The sequence below is a fragment of the Centruroides vittatus genome, unplaced genomic scaffold (genome assembly GCF_030686945.1).
Source record: "Centruroides vittatus isolate TY-2023 unplaced genomic scaffold, ASM3068694v2 scaffold_1167, whole genome shotgun sequence".
NCBI lineage: Eukaryota > Metazoa > Arthropoda > Arachnida > Scorpiones > Buthidae > Centruroides > Centruroides vittatus.
In genome coordinates, this window is record NW_027122671.1 from 1,111,702 (window position 1) to 1,134,265 (window position 22,564).

Sequence of the window (22,564 nt, forward strand, 5' to 3'; positions counted from 1 at the left end):
AATAGATGGACAAAATTTTACATATCTTTTCATCATCATCATCTAATGACACACACCAAGTATCATTCTGATCGATTAATCCAAACATAAGTCACACAAAAATAGTCATTTCAGTAGATTGTCATAAATGTCTGTAACAGTTAAGTAATCACAGCAATAGTACAGAGATGAGAATAACATGCCTTCCATATATAAATAATTCTTTTGTTTTGAATTTTAGATATTCAGATGATATAATTATTATTTTTAAAAATTCATTGCCTGAACTCATGTTAATCCATTAACAGATCTAAATGCTAATTTAAAAACAGTCAACTACAATGAGCTCAATTTTAAAACAAATATTATCTTTAAAAAAAATCACATCAAAAAAACACAATAGTAATGTCAAGAAGAAAAACAATTAAGAAGATTAAATCAACAAGTTAAAAATTGGGAAGATTGCTAGCAGAGAAATAAGAGTGATTATATTGCAAGACAACTCAACAAAATTAAAATAAATAAAACTAAACCATTTAATATCAGGCTATTTAAGGTTACAACTGGATTAATCATAAATTACTTATCCAAAAACATTTGTATTAAAAAGGTAGGCAGTTTAAAACCATCATTTCGTATTAACATTAAAATTTACACTAAATTTTTAATTAAATTTAATAATTTAGAATACTCTGGAAAAAAGATTAACCTCGGACAGGACTTCCCACAACCATCTGGGGTAGTGTAACTGTTAATGAATGCTTCTGCTTATTTTCAATGTAATTTATTACATTGAAAGTAACAGCTAAAAAGCTAAAGAAAAAAAGTTAAAAAAACCAAAGAAAAAAGAAAGAATGAATGCATTATTGTTTTTTGTCACAAGAACATATCAGGCTAAATGCTTTATGAGTAATAGTTAATATTTTAGATAACTGTCAAAATGGCAACTCAGCTATCCAAAGAGTAATTGTGCTTTAACTTAACAAGTCTTACCCATCCTATAATCATCATCAAAAATTCAATTTGCATCTGTCTTATAAAACAGAGATGAGGACCTGCCTAATAAAGACTGTAACAATAGAAATCTGTAAAATTCAAAGGTAATAACTTTATTTATTATGCCTTTGTGTCCTTTTTATCTTAATTTAAATTTAATTTGTATACTAGTACTTTTTATATATTAACAGGACTTATTATACTGAAAAATATGGATGCAGATATTTAGTCTTACAGATCAAAAATAATGTTTTTTTATTTAGTTCACCAGGTGAACTAGAACTTGTGTTCTTTAACTGGCAAGAATAATGCTTGCTTGGTTTTAGAAAACATATGGCAGGGATGGGCAATCCACAACCCTCAGGCCACATGCGGCCTGCATTAATACTTTTTGCGGCCCGTGTCGCATAAAATATGAATAAATATATCAGTTTCCCAACTTAAGGAAGTATGCAGCAAAAATTCAAACATTATTTTCTATAACTTATGTACGTGAATAGCTTTTGAATTTGAATTTAGTAAAAATTAAAACAAGAAACCAGCTAACAGACACATCAAAACTAATTTAAAGCTAGCAGTGACTAATATTTAACCAAATATTACCGATATATTATATTTACATCAGTTTCAGAAGCTAAATTAAGTATACCCATGATAATTTATAATTATATGTGAATAAATAATTGTGATTTACTGACATTTTTTTTCTATTTTCTCTTGTTTGCGGCTTGCGTCAGTTCAAAGTTTTGAAATCCGGCCCTTACATAGAAAAACGTTTTCCATCCCTGACATATGTAAAGGTTGACTTCTCAACAATTCCAGGCTCATGCTATTATACAGCAATTGAAGGAGCAGTTCTGGAATCTCAGCCATCAACTGGTCTCTAAAAGTTTGGCTCAAAATATTGGTACTGCAAGGAATTTGCCAGTGTGGATTGAAAACTTCATCATTTGTGACAATAGGAAATATTAATGATGAAATTTATATTAATAAACAAATTTAAAAAATGTCTTCTTCCTTTTATAAAAAATCATGGTGCCATACTTTATTTTGGCTGGATTTTGCAACAACAGACTTTTTTTTAACTCTCTCTGCCCTGTTGGCATTAAGAGGATCTCTTTTAGCCAGGCCCACAATGGGGTGGCTAGATGGTGAGGGACGAAGGCCAACATATATGATCAAGCCACCCCTAAAAAATTCCTGGGGATTTTTTAATCTGTCTGGATTTGATCCCAGATCCCCAGAGCAGTAGGCTTCCACCTTGACTGCTCGGCCATCTAGTTGGCAACAATACACTATGCAAAATCCACTAGTAAGTTGGCTGGAACAGTACAGATTCAATTTTGTACCTGGAGACAAGAATCCACCAAACATACCACAATGCCAAACCACAGAAAGATTTTGGTCTCTTGTAAAAAAAAATAAATTAAAAACACAATAAACAGAAAAAGACATTAAAGATTTTTCCCTGAAGTTGAAAAGTAGTCAAAATGAAGAAATTCTCTTATAAAGAACATGTGAAAGGAATGGAGCAAAACTTAAATGTTATAATTATTCAAATATTTTTTAAATATACCTTAAATATATTTTAAAAACAAACTTTTAAATAAAAGTAAAATCTTTCTGATTACATTACATTACCTTTTGAATTTTACAGATTTTTATTACTACAGTCCTCAGAGTCAAAACATATTTTTTATGTTTGTAAAAATTAATAATGATCATTTCTATTACAAATGATCTCTTAAAATTTAAACATTTTAGTTTCTATTAACACTAGATTCTTTAGTGAAACAGTCAATGAAATTAAATACATTACAAATTACTCAAAAGAAAAAATTTAATGAAATGAAAAACTATATATTTAAATGAAACAAATGTATTTTCATAACACATACAAATCTTACAAATTTACTTACCTGTTTGATAATGAGTCTCATTACTAGAATAAGCTACTTGTGCTGTCTGAGGATAATATGTTTGAGCTTTCTCATAGGCAGTCTGTAATATAACAAGATTTTTGTTATATTTTTAACTTCAAAAATCTATTTACTTTTTAATTATATTTATATATTTTGAGATAACATGTGAAATTCATAAAAACAGTATTGCAATTATCATCATCATTATTATAATAGTGTAAGGAATTATTCTCTTTTCTATCAAATTTAATAATTTATATATTTACTATAAAAATTTTATAATTACAAAATTAGCAACTTGTATTAAACTTTAGCAACCACATTATCCATTTTTTTCCTTTTTCAGATTTTGTGAACAATACTTTCATTATTTTTCTAAGAAAATCACAGGTTGTCCAATATTATGAATTTAATTAACTTTTGTAAAACATGTAGGAAAAATGAAAACAATCCTATGAATGAGTATTTTGAATAAAATTAAGTAAAATGTATGAATTATTGTTTAAATGTGATTGTGTATTATAAGAAAAAGCATCATAATAATAATATAAAAAAAGCTACAAAACTGGTTTCGATAATGTTATTAAAACTTTAATGATCAAGTTATTATGCCAACAACAAGTTAATTTTAAGTATTGCATTTAATATAAAAGTAACTGCATTCATTTTACTTTAATAAGTAAGTACTGTATACAGTGTAACCCAATTTATGAATACTTAATAAAAGAATACAATAAGAGTTGCTTTATTTCATTGTTTTCATAATTTGCAAGACAAAATATTCATACAAGTATCAACTAATATTTACTGTACAAAAACAAAATATGTTAATCAAGTGTGTGATGAGATTAAAATTCCTACACATGCCTATTAAATAGTTCATAGATTAAAGTCTGCTTTACTTTTATCTTATATCTTTGTTTACTAGGAGTAATGTAACAAGAAACTGCCAATAGAATTGTGCAGTTTAGTGAACATTATATTATAGATCCTTCTATCAGTGATGATAATTTCCAATTTATTAATTGGAAATTATCATCACTGATTATAAATTAAAATTAATCTACTCTATTTCACTTGTTTCTTGCTTACTTATTGCCTTATTTCCTAACCATTAATGAAAGAAATTTCTTGTTTTGCTCTCTCATTTCATATTCTTTTATCTTAATAAAACAAAATAATATTGGTTGTTACAACCAACATTATTTTGTTTCATTTAGAATCACTGATAGATATGTGTTTTGTAACATTTTAATGCCAGTGGGAAAAAACTGGTAAAATGACTAGATTTAGGCTTATTTTTCAATCAGAACACTCCAGAACACCATATTGGTAGATAGCATGAAAAGTATCAATAGCCAGTAGTGTACTGGCAGTTGAGTATACAGAAAATTTTCTTACTGAGAAAGTGAGAAGTCTGGTGACCAGCACAGTAAAAATGAACATAATGAACTAGAGCCAATGTAAAAACCAAATGGGGTGGGGACATGTTTTTTCATTGGAGTCCTCTCACAATGAACTGATAATGTTATCTGGTAATTCTCTCTCTCTCCCATATTATTATTAGTACTTCTCTGACTCTCAAGATACAGAGAAGTGCTAATAATAATATCTTAAATGGAAAAGACAAAAATGTGGTTACTAAAAAGATACCATTTTGTAATTGACTAAATCCAAAACAAGAAATAAAAAAGAAAAAGACTAAGATATACCATACTAACCAGTATGATTATATCTAAACTGATAGTTCTGGAAGTGAAGATAAAATGAAAATCCGGGTAACATAACAAACAGCAACACATCAGTGTGGCAAGTGGGACTTGTAGGTTCAAGTTACACTAAAACTATGTAATACTAAAAGTATTTTCTGTTCTGTTAAGAACAAAAAATACTTTTAGTACAGTGTTAATATCCTTTAGTACTTTTAGGTACCGTGTTAATATCATTTTCTGGGGAAAACTTTTATTTTGTTTTGTTTTTCTAGCTAACAATGATGTCGGGTATGTTCCTACTAGGGATTGCAATCCAGCAGTGTTTTGAATCCAGCTGGATTTTTGGTGGATTGAAATTATTCCAGCTGGATCCAGCGCGGATCCAGCGTGGATGTATTTTTGCTGCAATAAAGTGTTATCTGTCTATCTATCCTGCAATTTATGTTTTGTTTTTTTTAATGAAATAAAACATTTTAAAAAAATACTTTAAAAGCTTTTATTATTTGGACTGGTCACTATAAATCAGTAAAACTTCTTACACATTTAGGTAGTAAACTTAAGTTTGGTTCGGTTTAACACTTGAGATAGAGATAATTAACTTTAAATGTTTAGTTAGATTATAATTATAATGTAATCTTTAAGTTAAATAATAGCAAAGGTAATTCTACTGATTAATTTATATTAATATATTATAATAATGTAAAGACGGATAATCAGTGGCTAAGTGGCTATCAGTCTTACCAGTTTTCATATATAGGCTCTACATATTAGTCTGTAGTTATTTATAAGTACAGTATATAAAACTATGTACTGGAAGTAGAATAAGTTAAGTAAACTACACCTTTATCAATCCAGCAAAATTTAATAAAATAATAACGTTTTCAATCGTTTTTAACGATCTTCCTCGGTTACAAAAAAATAGAACATTAAATATAGAACATAAAATGTGTTCGGAATAAATATAAAAATTAACGGAAAACGCCCAAACGGACAAAATATAGATAAATAAACAAAATAAATAGCGGAAAAAATATATACAGGGTGTTTTTTTTTTTTAACTGACAGTACTCAGAAACGTCTGTAGAGCAATCTAACAGCCGGACTGTCGCCAAATTTGGGAGAGTGACTAAGGATGACATGGAAAAGAGACAGAATTTAGGTACTACTTTTTTTCTTCGCAGAAGATTCCGCGAAGAAAAAAGTAGTATCTAAATTCGCCGGTAGAGGAGGATTTGGCGCTGTTGTAGCGAAAAAGCTACCAGCACTTCACTGAAGAAAGGGTCATCAGTCGCTTTTTTCCACTTGCATGGCCGCCTCGCTCCTCGGATCTAACCCCATGTTACTTTTTCCTGTGGGGTTACTTAAAGTCCAAGGTCTATCTTGGTAGTGTCCCAAACTAGATGACTTTGAAGGACAACATTTCTCAAACTGTGATGAACATTCCTGCGGACATGTTACGTTCGGCCATAGAGAACACGGTGTTCAGGATGCAATGAGTTGTCCAGCAGGACGGTGATCACATTGAAGAAGGGAGAATGTTATTTGCTGATTAATTAAACTTTCGTTATTACACTGAAACCGCTGTCCGATTATTCATTCGTGTGTTTGTTAATTGCAGCTGGATTTCATGCAGATTCTTAGCTGTTTTGCTACAACAGCACCAAATCCACCCAACCGGCAAATTTGGGTACTACTTTTTTTGTCATGGAATCTCTTTCCCATGTCGTCCTTAGTCACTCTCCCAAATTTGGCGACAGTCCGGCTGTTAGATTGCTCTACAGATGTCTCTGAGTACCGTCAGTTTAAAAAAAAAAACACCCTGTATATAAAATCCAACGAAACCAGCATTGTCCAGTTAATAACAGCATCTCTATGGTTTATACAACCAGTTGTCATGTGCGCCTTGCAGATTTCCAATCTCTAAAGATGTTTGACCGTTTGCCTATTCGTCGTCGTTTTTATAATTGCCGCTTGATCCCATTGGACGTTAACATCATTCTGTCTTGCGTATGATGCCAGCGCAGTGTTGTCAAGGTTCTTACTGATTGTATATTTGTGTTCTTGAGCCTTTGTTTTAAACTGCGCATCGTTGCACCCACATAAACAAGCTTGGAATTGAAACGTTGGTTGTGTAAAGGCACCGAATATATACCCGTTGTTGAATTCCGATCCTCTTTCTTTTTATCGTTTCTTAAAAGTTTGAAAACAGTGGAATTACGTCGGTATACAATACGAAAATTATCAGACCTGGCAGTACATCTATGTATCTTGTTTTAAAAAAAATGGGATGTAATTAAGCACTATTATTTTTATATTTATTCCAAACACATTTTATGTTCTATAGTTAATGTTGTATTTTTTTGTAACTGAGGAAGATCGTTAAAAGCGAATACATTATTATTTTATTAAATTTTGCTGGATTGATTAAGGTATAGTTTATTTATAAGTAATTTAATTATTAGTGTTAGTAAAGTAGTGAGTAAGTAATTAGTAGCAGTCTAGTAGTTAGCAAAGCGGCAACGCAACAACGTAGACTTTTGCGCAATTATTTAGAAAGTTAATTGAGTATTTGCGAATCCGCAAGCGCTGGATCCAGCAGGCCGAAGAATGCGCTGGATCCAGCTGGATTGCTGGATGAGGGATCCAGCAATTGCAATCCCTAGTTCCTACAGATAACTTAGGTTATCAGTTATCAGGGACTTTTGTGGCAAATAGCTACAAGGGTTGGTTTGTTTGTATGTTTTATTTATTTTGTATTCTCGCAGCTACACTGGCATCTCATGTTAGCCGCATTTTATTTCATGTTGTGGTAAGAAACTGCCAAATATTCTGCCTGTAATTATGTTTTATTGTTGTTTTCTGTATTTTAGTATGTAAGTTTGACTGTAACATACAGTCTTTTTATAACATTTTCATTTTCCGGATTATCAATGTAATAGTGAGATATAACTACAGTTGTAATAAGTGTATTCGGATGTTTAATAGTGTCAATGCAGAATCAAATAGATTTTTAGAGATTAATAAAAATGAATGAGTGAGCCTCTAATGTCCAGTTTAGGTCATCATATAATGGAAGCTTTGTCCAGGTAGGCTTAAACACTGTTGTCTGTGCCATACCTAGCTAGAGCAATATTTATTTTCTATTATCAATATCATATCTGTGTTCTGCAAGCTTATTTTGAGTAATCGCGTGGTGGTGCTGATGTACTCAAGATTACACTCAAATCTGTTCCCTCTCAACAGAATCCTACAAACTCCTGGTGCCCTAAGTATGTCAGTGTTGTCCTTTCCTTTTCTGAAAATTTTATGTATAGTAAAAACACATTTATAAGTTAATCTATCACCTTTCAAATGAGCAATTTCTTTATATAAGCTTATCATGTTCCACAACATGAGAATCTTATGTAAAGAATCTTATAATCTAGAACTATGTGGCACATTTTTGTGTTCTCCATCTGCAATATATTGTTAGTGAGTGTAGAATGAGTACCCATTGGAATATGCATTAGCTAAATTACAAATAAGGTGTTTTTGGTATCCATGTTTTGTAGCTATATCCTCCAAATGCTTCAGTTCTTTTAACATGTCTTTGTAATTTATGCAATGGGTAAAAGCACATTTGGTCAGAGATCAAAATACAGCTATTTTATAAATGTATGGGCCATGGGAGTTTGCAGATATAAATAATAGAAGGTGTGATGGTTTATTATGAATATTTGTATGGATAAATCCATTCATAATGTTGATATTGAGATCCAAAAAGTGTACATTTGAATTGCTGGCTTCGTCTAATTGTATGAGAAACCCATATAGGCTGTTATTCATTTGTTCTATGAAGTCTTCTATATTTGGTTTTGTTTTCCACATTATAAAAATATCATCGATGTGCCTTCTGTAAATGATAATGCTAGGAAAGAATGAAGGTAAGACTGTTCTTTCTAATAGTCTAATGACCATCTCACTAAGGTCCCCCAACAGATTGCTGCCCATAGGTACACTTCTTTTTTGTATATACATTTTGTAATCATATTGAAAGAAAGAGAAATAGCATAACATATGCACTGATTCTAGGATATGTTTGCGATGTGCTGATTCATTTTCTGTACATAATAAAAAATCTTTAAGTATGCAAAAACATGGTTGTAAGTGAATGGAGGAATATAATGATATAAAGTCTAATGTTTTAATATAAACATTGTGTTACTTGGAACTGTTGCAATTCATTAAGCTATTGAGTTACTAATGGAGAAGCTGTAGGTTTTTAAATGCTCTTTGAGTAAATTGTGTATCTGGTTTTCTAAAAGTCTAGTAGGTGATTTAGCCTTATTGACAATGGCTCATATAGTGTTGTCCAGCTTGTGGGTCTTTGTGAATGCAAGTAATTTAGAGGTATCAGAAGTCATAACCACCTTGTCAATTTTTAATTTTTTGGCACATGTTGTGTGTGTCTAACAACATGTCTATGCAATTGCTGACATACTTTATTCCAGTGTTTGAGCTTAATTTTGTTTTTATGGTACACTAGTTAAGATTATTAAACATAAATGTACAATTAGGATCAACATTAAATCAAAAAACATTAAAATGGTATTTCACTGTATACTGAAATGACACAATAATAAACTTAGAAAATGTTCTGCTTTATTAGAGCTAAAAGTATATACAAAACCAAAGTCCTTTAGTGCATATGAAAGCAAAAAATTTATCAAATACATTGCTCCTAGAGTTCTTATTGTTAATTAAGAATCAGTAACATTTTTCTAATTTAATGAAATTTCTCTATCAGTAAACAATCGTTTAAACTCTGACCCTGCCTTGGATGCCTACAACACACCAGCATAAATGATCCAGATCTCATGCCATTCTGGACAACCAACACATCTCCCTTTAGTAGTTTCAGCAGTTTGTCTACATCCCTTGCTTATTGACAGGGTGCAGGATGGAACTGAGACTTATCCTAGACAACTAATTCACCCACCAGAAGAATTGAGCAAAGGATCCATGAACTCCTAGCTATTTATTTAGAAGGCTACCACTTTACGGTTACCAATTCAACACAAGTAATTGAACTATATGGGACTGCTCATCATCTGAAGACTTATGGATCACTATTTTAGGCTTTAAGGCTCTGTACCATCTGTTAAACTTGAGCCCTGTTTTTGCAGTTTATAGAATTGGATTATGACAAAAATGGCAAACAGGCAGACCATAAACAAATACTAGAATTGTCTCATATGCTTTGTTACACCTCCTGCTTTCAATTGGATGGAAAAACATTCCTTCAAAAAAGAGGCATACCTATGGATACCCCACTGTCAGGCAACCTGGCTGAAGTGGTGGTGCATCCCTTAGAAGCCAACATCATTCCCAAATTCCTTTCCTGTGTTGAAATGTATAAAAGGTACATTGATGATATATGCATCATCTGAAAAGCAAAATCAAACAGCGATGAATTTATAAACTATAAATTATAATCCATATGGTCTTATAATTGAATTGGAACAAATGAATAATAGAGAAGCTCATTTTTCAGACATCAATATCACCATTAATAGTGGTGAATACAATACTAAAATATACTAAAAACTGAGCAATATTCCAATACACATCCCAGCCAACTCTAATGACTCATAAAAGTACAGAGTAGCAGATATTAGAACACTTACTAGAAGGGTCCACACATACTGCAACAAAGAGCAAGACAAAGAATAGCAGAGATTGCCAAGACACATGGTTATACTAAAGACTTAGTATATAAAATGACAAACAAGCATAGAATCCAACTTGAAAATGAACTGAATAAAACTCCAATGAGGGATATTCCTCAGTGAGATGTCTCTCCCTACCACATTACTATAACATATGAACACCATATGCATTCTTTATATCTAGAAATTAAAACATATATTAATGCAAAATTTGCTTACAGACATACACTAGATAAATTTAAACCAATTTGAAATGAAAAAGATCAAGCAGACATGGAAAGAGCACTGGGGGTATATAAAATTCTGCCCAAAGACAACAGGTTTGATAGAAATCTTATACAGGTATACCTCGAGTTACATCGTTCTCGATTATACGTCGTTTGTCAAAAAAGTATATAGAAAAATAAAAATCAAGTTTAAGTCATTTTATTTGACTTTACATCCATCCGCCACAAATATTGAAGTCGTAATACATCGTAACTACACAAGTAAATTCAACTTACGTCACCTCTCCTGAAACCAATAACCGACGTAAGGCAAGGTATACCTGTATACATCAGGTTCTATAAAAAGGTCTCTCAAGCAACACCTTCCTGAACACAAAGCAGATATAGAAAAGAAGAGAAAAACCACTACCCTAGCTATACATGCCAGTGAGAACAAGATTAAGCCAGAACTACAACAGGCTACCCTAATATGACAAATGTCCCAGATAAACCAACTTAAAAGTTTGGAGTTGCTGGAGATATTTAAAGCAGACTGCCAGGGCCTATCTATCAACTTCAAGGACGAAAAGCAAATCTCAAAGGCATGGCACGCTATGTTTGACACAACATTATGGCAAACAACATAGGTGCACCTGATTTGATAATGGAAAGAAAAAATTTACAATAAATACAACATTTGAAATTCAGATGTCAAAGTCATATGCATTCCAAAATAGAACACTACTAGAAATGGAGTAAGTCAATTTTAGAAGGTTCTACCTGAGGAAAATCCTAGAAGTGAACCGAAAACATTAGTAACATAATAATTTTCAAACCACGTGCAAAGCACAATACTCATTTTGCACAATTGGCTTAAGATGTACAGAAGAGCATCTTAACCAATTAATTTGGCCATTAATAAATAATATTGTCCCACAATCATTCCCACAAAAAAAAGTCACAACAGATGTAAACACTCTCTCCTGATATCATATGAATACATAAGCTTTATAGAAATATTGCCAAGAAGTTATCCTTGTATTTTCAAAAAACTAAAAAATTATTAAATTCCTAAACTGTCTAAATATCTTTCAATTATTATGCCTTTGTGTCCTTTATCATAGCTTAAATTTATCTTTGTATACTAAGTACATTTATCAATTAACAGGACTTATTATACTGGAAAATTATGGATGCAGATATTTAGTCTTACTGATCAAAAACAATATTTTTTATTTAGTTCACCTGTGAACTAAATAAAAAATATTGTTGTACTTAGTATACAAAGATAAATTTAATATCTAAATATCTGTTTGTTCTTGACTCAAAGATATATAAAAAACAATTTTAACTTTTATAATACAAAAATATCCAAATTAAGCTATTTGAGTTAAAAGGAAACAGATCAACTTCATATAAAAATCCAAATTATTATTATTATTTGCAATCACTCTAGTCATATAATAATAATTATTATTATTATTTGAGCCACTCACTTGCCAAATCAATTAACTCCACAAAATAGAAAGTATAAAAATTAATAATATAAATTATTTTTAAAAATTACTTTTAAACTTTAAATTTAAATAAACATTGTAGAATGTATTTTTATATACTGTTATATTAAAGCATAGCTTTAATTTAACAATATATAAAATTAGTTATGTGAAAGATGTAAAAATAATAACAATTACGTTAAAGATTTACAAATGGAGTTAATCGATTTGGCCTATGAATGGCTCATTTGACCATTAAAATATTTTTTACAGCTTCAAACGAAAAAGTCTTACCTGTTGTCTAGACGCATATGGATATGTAGTAGTAGTATGTCCTGTTGGTTGATAAGTTTCATACGTTGCTTGATTTGCCCGTGGAGCAGCAGATGCATATGGCTGAGCTGTATGTTGTACAGCATATCCTGCAGCTGCAGCAGCAGTTGCCTGACTGGTTGGGTATGTTGCTGCTGGAGCAGTGCTGAAAAGAAAGTATTTTGTTTAAAAATTAATGGTTCTTAAATTTTATTCTTAGGTCATATTTGATATAAAATTACTTAATTTGAAATCAAAATTTGTCTTTTACATTTTTTTAACAAATACTACTATAGTACAAGAACTAACATTGTACTTCCTCAATTCAAAGATAACTTTTTATCCATTTTTGATTGTAAATGTGTGTGTTGAAATCAATGATATATTAAAATTACAGACCAAACAAGAATCAGAAATCATTAGCTGAACATATAACACATTAGCACAACTATCACATCAGTTCATATGAACTTTGCTGGTAATGAGCATTTAATTTAAACTATTCTTGAGAATTTAAAATGACATATGATGTAACATTAAAAATACAGTTATATATACAAAAAGCTGTCAAACATTACCTGTTCCATGGCATTTGTAATGTTTCCAAGTTACAAAACTTAATATAATAAAATTGATTATTTAAAAATCTTTTTGATTTCAAACATCACTTTGTATACATTAATATTTTCTCAAAGATCTAATTTATTGATTAATTATGAATCTAATCATCACCACCAAAGATTTATATTTTCCTACTATTGGTATGATTATCTTCACAGTGCAGTAAAAGCTTATTTCTCAAATGTTTTTGGTCTTCTTAATAGACTTCCTCAGGAAATTTAAATTCAAAAACAAATAAACACCTTCATTTATTCTAGAATCACTTGATTTGAATACTGTGTTTAACTATAAGATTAAAAAAATAATTTTTTTTAAATGTGCATGCCAGACTTTTGGTCTTAATGTATGTGTGTGCATGTATATGAACACAGTAAAGCAAGAATATAACTTATTAAATTTAAAATAAACTAAAAACTTCTAAACTAACAATACATATATTACCAATAAATCCATGACTTATACAATACGTATCAAAAATATTTATGTATTTATTGCCAACTAATAGGCACGATAAAATGTAGCAACCTCTCTGGAAGCTCTTATCTTCTTTTTTTATCATTTAGAATTCATATTTAATAATGCCTTCCAAGCCCCCAAAATTGTGTTGCTTTCTCTGTAATCGATTGCTTTCCCACCAGAGGTTGCTTTATGTATTTGTCATGCTTCTGCATATTTGATATTCTATCTTTTCGTGACTTTTTGGATTATTTTCACTTGACTCCATTCAACTGATACTGAACTTGAGTTTGAGACTGCATAAGCAGCTAAGACAGTACCTGGAAATACTTTCTGAATGTTGTCCTTACGCTCTTTTTTATTCTTTACTGGTAAAAAATAGGATTCAACAAGACTTGTTTTATATTGGGGCCAAGAGAAGATTGCTTAAAGTAAGGATAAAAATCAAAACTTACCACACAGTAAACATTATTTAGATTTTCACATACAGTATAGTAAATCCCCCACTGATTCAGACTAATAGGAAGAGAAGATTGTCTTAGTTTACAAAAGTCCAAATCAGGGATTTTTTATGACATGGAAAACAAGATGAATGTAATAAATTACTGTACATCGAATCAACTCTATACAGAATTTTACTGAGTTTTAGATTATATTGCTGAATTTATTACTATAGGAAATGACTCAAAAATTTTATGACTACAGTATGCATTAATGTAATTTAGTAACTTACTGAATACAGTAATGTAATGCATGGTATCAGACTTCAATATATATTTTTAAAAAAACACACTCAATTATTTGTTATAATTACTTGATAATTATAATTTTTCAATTGTCAAGAAATTTTAAATTATTGTACAGTTTTTCAAAAACTTTGAATTACACAAAGTCCAAGTTGGCAGGGGTTTACTGTACTCCAATGGTATATTTGTCACCGTACCATATCTTTTGCATGAAACCCCTAGGACCCCCATAATCCAGGTCTCAACACATACTATCACCCACTTTTGGACATGTATAATTCCCTTGAACATTGTTTGGCCATAATTAGTCTGATCCTCCTACTTTTAGTCATTCTAAGTTATGGAACTGGTTCATTTTATTTGTAACACCCTGCATACTAAAATATAGCATGTCTCAATAGGTGGGTACCAGATACGTTCTTTGAATAACTTCTTAAAAAATAAGCAATTATTTATTGAGACATTGCCACAATGCTAGACTGCAATTTTTTATCACAATGTTCTCAATTTTTTAGTAGTGTCTTTCCTCTGTACATCATACTGTTTGCAATAGAGTTGTGCTGGTCATCTATCTAACTCTCTTGAGGGCAAAATATTTGAACTAAAATAACATTAATATAGTTAATCAGGGTGTCCTTCCCCTAGTTTTCCATATCTGGTCTCGACTTTCATCTATCTAATCTGTTCTCGAGATTAAGAAAGCCCAGACAGGCTGACAGTGGGAATTTATATTGAATTTTTGCAGATTGCCCGGCATATTGAACTATCCAGGGAAGACCATGAAATCATATATTTCTGTACAGAATGTCAGTTTAAGTGAGGTTATACATCCCTCTCTAGAGGGTGCATAAAACAAAAAATAAGTTTTTATTCTAAAACTGAAATTGTCAACATTACATCAAAAACTACAATTTTACTTTCAATTTCTGCATTTTGTCATCTTTCTAATAATGTAAAATAGTCATGGAATGCTTAAAATGCCTTTTATTTTATTTTATTGTAATTATCAATAGATCTGAAAATACAAAAACAAACATATCAAATTTCAGAAACTGGCTGTAAACTTTCTTAACTTACACCAATTAATATCTGCTTTGTGTGAAATTTGAGAGGAAGGTGTTATTTTTTAAGATCAGAGTAGATTGTCAGTGTATCCCACACTAACTACTGCTACAACTAATAAGTTGCTAATTGTTTTATTGCACTGTAAAGAAAACTTTCTCCAGGTTATAAGTCAGTCAAATTACAATGTTGTTATTTATTGTACTCAAAAGAATATTTTCTTTTAAATTTATTTAATAACTAATTTCGTTAGACTGATAGACTGATTAATTTTATATTTTAGTCACAGTTATATGCAGCATGCCCATCAATCCACAAAAATATGATAGGTCTAAAATTTTTTTCAAATTGCAGCCCAAAAATTTTGTTTCACTTTTATCCAAATATCTTATTGAAAGTGAGGCATTACACAAGATATGGCACCAGTTAAATGACTGCTTCAGCTTCTCCAGCATATATGCAACTTTTTTTTTACAGTATGAAGATGTGCACAATATTTTTGCATAATAAAGGCTCAATTCCCACAATAGTGTCTTGAATGTTTTTGGATCTTGCACAGATGCATCAGATCTTTTGTTAAAATTTTGTGCAATTCTAAACATGGAGTATACAGTTGATGCATACAGTGACTAATGAATACTCTGTTGTGTTCTACAATGCTTTCACACACATGTTCAATATTTTCAGCTAAGCATCCATAGGGTACAGAAGCACTTATCTTACATAGAATCAGTTCTCTAAACTTTACAATTAACTTTTGAGTTCCTTGGTATTGGGTACTGAAAACTACATTGCACTTGAAAAGTGTTTCCAGTTTGGAAGTAATTATGACATAAGTCAATTAATTTATCAATTAATACTAGAAAAATACAATCATTCTTAATAGTCATTTTGCTTAGTTACTCAAAATGTCATCAGTATAAAACTAAACCAACTTCATTGCCTGTAACCGGTGTGCTTCTTCTCCAATGAAAGCAGAGAACTTTGCGGTTACAGGCAGTGAAGTTGGTTTAGTTTATCTACTCAGGTGTTAAAATATTTCTTTCTAATTTATCAGTATAAAACTGTCAATAAAGTATATAATCCACCTAGTCGTGACAATAAAAACAAATATATAATCCACATTAAAAAAAATATAGGTTAAATTAAAAAATAGAATTTTATAAGATATTTTAAAAAATACCCAATGATTAATTAACAATTAATTCTACAATTAGACAATTATAAAATCCCAATTAATTATTCATTGTTAATTGGCTAAATTGACAATTGTCCCATTCTTAATTCTGGACATGCTACTCTCAACAAAAAGATGTAACTGGGCTGAAATTTGAAAAAAATTATAGACCTATTAAGTCCCACTGTTGTCCATCCGTCTTTCCTTAATCTTGATAACGTACTCTATGAACCAATGACCAGTGTGCGATGAAAAACAAACAGAAAAATTCACAACTAACATTTTTGAACTCCAGAGTTCTTCAAATGTAAACGAATGTCTGATGGAATGTTAAAGCTTTTGGAATATGAACATTCAGTGAATTGTTCACAAGAAATATTTAAATGTCATGACGCACATGAGCATTCGGATGGCAAGCAAAGCTTAACACAAAGGTTAGTGTCAATCAGTACCTGCCATGCTACCGACAAAACCAACTCTTCCTTATAATTAATGTAGGTGGAGATGAAGCTGGATTTAAATGTGTGTATGGCCTCCATCATCTTAGGTGCTCTATGGAGGGTGAAGCGAGGATAAGCCTTGCCCAGTTAAAGTCCACCACGATGTCCAGATCGATGGCGTACGTGGCGAGGGCTGTGGTGTTTCTTGCATGCTGTATATCTGCACGATACTCCTGTTATCTGAACTTCAAGGAGCATTTAATAGAGCATATGTACACTAGGCCCCTATCAAATCTGTTGTGCTTAATGGGGATACTGTATATGTCAGGAAATCTGTTCTGGTTGGGTGGGTCCTTCCCATTGTGGAGGATGTTAAAAATGATCAGGCATTTCCTGGCGATCTTGGTACACAATGATTTTAATGTAATTATCTTGGTACACAATGATTAAATGTAACAGAGACCCATTCTTTGTCATCAGGTCGATTGTCCCTCTGCAAGTCAACCGCGGGGGTGTGTGCTTAGCACGTGCAGTGGTGTCATTCAAATCTTAACAACAGAGTTAGATAGATGAAATTCACAACCAGATATGGAAACCTAAAGGCAGCAGGCCCTGATTAGCTATATATCAACCTCCGATGCAAACCAGAAGTCACATTATTTCAATTCAAAACTTTTCCTCTGAAAGCAGTTGATAACCAGCATGACTATTGTTAAAGGAAAAGTATGATGTACAGGGGCAAGCCACTACTAATTTGGGGTGGAGGGTATATATTTTAAATTAATTAATTACGAATATGATTAAAAATTGCAGCCAGACATTGTGATAATGTCACAATAAATAACTTTCTTTATATTGATATTAAAGATTGCTGACTTTCATAAAATGTTTCAACAACAATGTATTCTGCAATAATGTATCAATCCATTTTTTTACCCCATTAACATTCAACAGGCCAGATGTCAAACATTAGCAGCCAAAGAATAGAACAACAAGAATTGTGTACAATTCACATCTGGTACCATCTACTAAAAAATTAAAACACAAAACTTTTTAATAGCTTTAACTTTTGAATAAATTAAAAACAACATACCATGCATACAAAATTTCCAACAAATAATATGTATTGAATTAAGCACACATTATTTGCTGGAAATTTTGTATGCATGTATGTTGTTTTTAATTTACTGAAAAACACTCAATAAATCATACTCATATTTGTAAATTTCTAGAAATAATTTCCCAAGCTTTTTTCAGATTGTCATCTACATATGGATTTATAGCAACTATTTTCCTCAATAAAAGTATGATAGGAATCACAATGCATAACAACAGTCAAAAATAATTATTTAGTGTTATTAAACATCCTATAAATATTTTTATATAGTTTAATTTGTTTTTTTTTTTAAATCTTTGTTGGTCATCTTCATTGTTTGAGTGCATCCACCATTTTACAACAAATCTTGTAATACACTGCGTGATGTAAACATGCACTGCAATGTGTTTTTCTTGGAGTTCAGATGTCAGACATGTACTTCTACTTGCCATACAAGTTTGAAGTTTTGACTTGGACTGCAACCTCTCTAATATCTCAATCTAATACTTGTAGCCCAATCTTGCAATCCCAAAAACTAGCCATATTTTATGATATAAGAGAAAAAAAGGGTAGTCCATGGGTAAGGTGATGCCCAAATATGTGTTACAATAAAAGGAGCCATACTGACCAGATTAGAGTTGTTCTTGGTCTATTGTTCTCTTATAGCATGGAGGCAGTTTGATCTAAACGCAGTTGTCCTCGGAGTGCTATTTCCCTTTGAAAGTGAGAAAAGTGAGTTGAAATACAGAAAAAGTGAATAAAAAGTGAGTGCAATAGTGACAAAACAAAGTGAAAACACAGAAGGAAAACTCAGCAAAACAGCAGTAAAAATTGTTATTTCTTTTTATTCTGTTATGGTTAAACACATTTTAAAAATTTCTGTATATACTGTAATATAGTAGCCACTCGTTATATCGCGTTTTTTTGGTCCCCTAAATTTTAAAAGCATTTGAGTCAATTAATTTTAAATTACCAATTACCACTGAATTTCTATTTGCAACGAAATACAAGAAAGAGCTAAATATGCAGAACAGGTGGATAGATGGATTGTCATTTGTTTCCTTTTGATATAAAAGTTGTTTATTTATTAGGTTTAAGTACAGTCTCCTCATTTACAAGTTTCTGTGAATTCGAAATTTCATACATTTATGTGAATTAACGGTATTGCGTCAATTCACATAAAGGTGTGAAATTTCGAATTCACCGCATAACGTGTAAGGAAAAGATCTCTCTGATTCTGAACGAAAACTTCTAAAATTTTTATACAGTAGTAACTTCATTTTGCTTTTTAGAGAATTTTTACTCTGTAATTTTATAAGTTTTGATGTTCTATTATATATTCAATATTCATTTTTTTTAAATTTTCAATTACAGCATTTAAAATTTTTATTGAAAAATATAAACTACACGAATTTCTAATAAGCGATTTATATAGTACTGTATAATAAAATCGCAATTGATGTTTTTATATCGACAGTATTTGTCTTTCAATGTCATTGTTAAAGAAATAATGCTAAATGGGCGTTCATGGTTTCGATGTTTACGTAACGTCAATTAATTCGATATAACCTACGAATAAAATTCAGGATTGAAAAACTAAGCTTATTTTATATCAGAAACACTTGCTGATGAAAGAATAGAGATTCCATAGCATGTATAATCTGTTTAGTAAAAGCCCAGAATTTTTATTACTCGGTTATATCGCGTTTTTTTTTCTGTTTCCCGATAACCAGTGGCTTTTGTATTTTCAGTAAACCATGAATACTTGAAAAGTCTTTGGCTTCTGTAAATAATCAGTCATGAAAGATGATGTTCTTTTATTAAGATTATTCTGTATGTTATCAACTTCCTTCTATTTCGCTTCCTCTTGCTTTTGAACACTTAACATTCTTTCTAAAAGCATCACACTGCTCGCTTGTACTTCATTCATGTTCTTGCTGTTAATAGCCTTCTCCAGTTTTTTTGTTTGCTGCTTCTAACAAAACTTGGACTGTCGCATGTATTTCATTTTCTTCTACATTTTTCTGGTTTAAACTCAGTTGCCGTTCCATAATCTTCATGTTACGAACAGCTTTCTTTTGTTTGTTCTTTTGCTCTTTTTTCCGTTTCTCTTATTCTTTTAGCTTCTTTTCATTTTCCAATCGTTCTTGATAATTTCTATGCACAAAGGAAGCTAATTTCAGTCGTCCTTTGCAATAGGTACAAGGTGTGGGCTTTGGTCATACATGTTTAGTCCCTCCTTAACAATCAAAAGTGAATTAAGCATTCTTTCCAACACTGATGCTCTATCAGGAGAAAGTGCCCGGCATAAAATTGATCCTCTCATTCATGGGAACGGGATTTTCGATGCTGATTTCACTAATTTGGCTATTCTCGGATATTTATCATTATCAGAAACTGTTTATTTTTTAATGCTTCGAGATGTGTAAATATTGATTTCCAAATAAAAATAATAAATCTGAAATAAATATACTCCAAATAATATAAGTAAAATAATATTTTATTAATGATTTCATAAATAACAAAAAACTTTTTCCTGCAGATGAATAAAAACCAACATCGTTGCAAAGTTGTTAACCTTTGGGAAGCCTGTGAACATCTTTCTCACAAGCAATTACGTGTTGTACTTTTTACAACACTTCGAATATTTTAATTTATTTGGTAAATTTTATATGTAAATATGAATTTACATTTTTGTTTACTTTTTTAGTCTCTCAATTAATGCACAATTATAATCGGCATAAGAGAAGATTAAAAAATGGATATTTCACAAGCAAAGTAATCACACATTTTATGAAAATAACACTTACTATATGGAATAATTATACTTGTAGTCAATTTAAACATACATTTATGGGAAGATGTAGATGTGATTTAACGTTAACAATATGCTATGAAATCATTAAAGTAATTTTATTAAACTCAAGTTTATGAAATTATTTAAAGATAAATCAAGTAAAAAAATATTTTTGTAAACGACAACTCCATAACCCGATTGTTAATTAAAACCAAATAATCTGCCAAATTATTGGGCTATAACCAGGATAACTAAATGGTTAGAAACGAAATCTTTTTTAGTGGTAGGAGGTTATGCTACTATCTCGTGTTAATTTTAATAATTATATATTTTGAATTTAAAAGCGGCAGCAGTGTTGTCAGCTTGAGAGATTAATCCCTCTGTGTAATGTGCTTTCCCCTGCAAAAGGACTTTAGTGATTTTCTTAGAAAACAGCCAAAACTGCAGGGATGCTTAGAATACTTATTTTTAAACTCTGTAGAAGGAAATGCAGTTCGGATAAGGTAGATTTTGGCGAATAATGAAAATATGGCATGAGTACATAACTTTACTCAACACTGGCTTCTGAATTTGTAATGAGAGGGATTTTTTAAGTGCATAAAAGATTTTTTTAAATACGTTAAATAAATTTTTGTTTTCTATAACCTAACGACACTGAGCGGGCAGTTGCAATTTTGAGTCTGCTCAGGGCCGCGTATTTTCTTCTAAAAAATTCTATTCTGATAGTCCGATAATTCGGCAATTCGTTTGGCTTTAAAATTATTTTTGGTTTGCCCCACATCTTAATTAAGCACGTGAAAATGACCAAAAAAGTGAGAAAAGTGAGAAAATGACCTGAAAAGTGAGAAAAGTGAGGATACTTCAGAAAAGTGAGTACAAGTGAGAAAAGTGAGCGACTCCGAGGCCTGTCTAAACAAATGAGTTAACATATGTATATCATAGTTCAGACAGAATTTTCATTTCGAATTTTGAAGTAGCCATTTTTCAAACTAACTGAATTCCTTAACATGTCAATCTCTATATCTCTGGCTGGTACAAAAGTAGTTATGAACTAATGGGATTTTGAATATCTGAGTTCAAACAAATCAGGATTTCCTGTACCATTTTGATTTATTTGCTTCAGTTTTCAACTCTACATATACAAATTATTTTACATTAACTACAGTAACATTCATATAGAATGTAAAAAATTATTAATATAATGGAGTGAGAGGAAAAAATCTGGACTGAGCTTAAGCGTCATAGCTTTAAACTCAAAAAAAATAACTTTAAAATCTTACACCAAAAATAATGTCATTACAAATGCAGTTACAGCATGTGAAGTTTACAAATATTCATCAATCAGTTTGGAAAAATGACTTCAAAAAAGGACATATTAAGAGTGTGTTGTACAAATGGACTAAAATAAAACAAACCACCAAAAATAATTGATGGTAAATCATTTTTTAGGAGAAGGCCATAGCAAATCAGTTGTGTGCAATATTTTGAAGTACAAAACATCTGGAACATGGAAAAGAAGGCCAGGAAATGGGAAAAAGCCTGTTGTTATAAATGCTAAAAGCAAAAAGTATTGCAACAAATCTTTGACAACAAAGATGCAGTTAGCCAGGTGGAGGCTGCTAAAAAAGTCTATTGTCATTGAACATACATACATACAAGGGCTATTTTTTAAATAAAGTCCGTTTGTGAATGAGAGAGAGAATGACACACGATCGTGGCAGTGCATGTGTGTGTCTGCTCCAAGCATGCTTTGCATGCATTTGGACATCACTGCAGCCGTATCATCTGTCTATGCTGAGCTCTAAGTTTATAATGTTTAAGAAAATTGAGTCACCTGC

The 22,564-nt window shown here is 31.0% G+C and overlaps 1 protein-coding gene across 3 annotated transcripts in view; it reads right to left on the reverse strand.

The window, feature by feature from the left end:
* The window catches only part of Zn72D (Zinc-finger protein 72D), a 69,862-nt gene that overhangs the window by 40,478 nt on the left and 6,820 nt on the right, over positions 1-22,564 (reverse strand). For all 3 annotated transcript variants that reach the window (XM_067284282.1, XM_067284283.1, XM_067284281.1), the window contains exons 2-3: positions 12,314-12,497; positions 2,895-2,976 (exon numbers count right to left, since the gene is read on the reverse strand). In XM_067284282.1, coding sequence (XP_067140383.1) covers positions 2,895-2,976; positions 12,314-12,497 — 266 coding nt within the window. The remainder of the gene's footprint in view (positions 1-2,894; positions 2,977-12,313; positions 12,498-22,564) is intronic.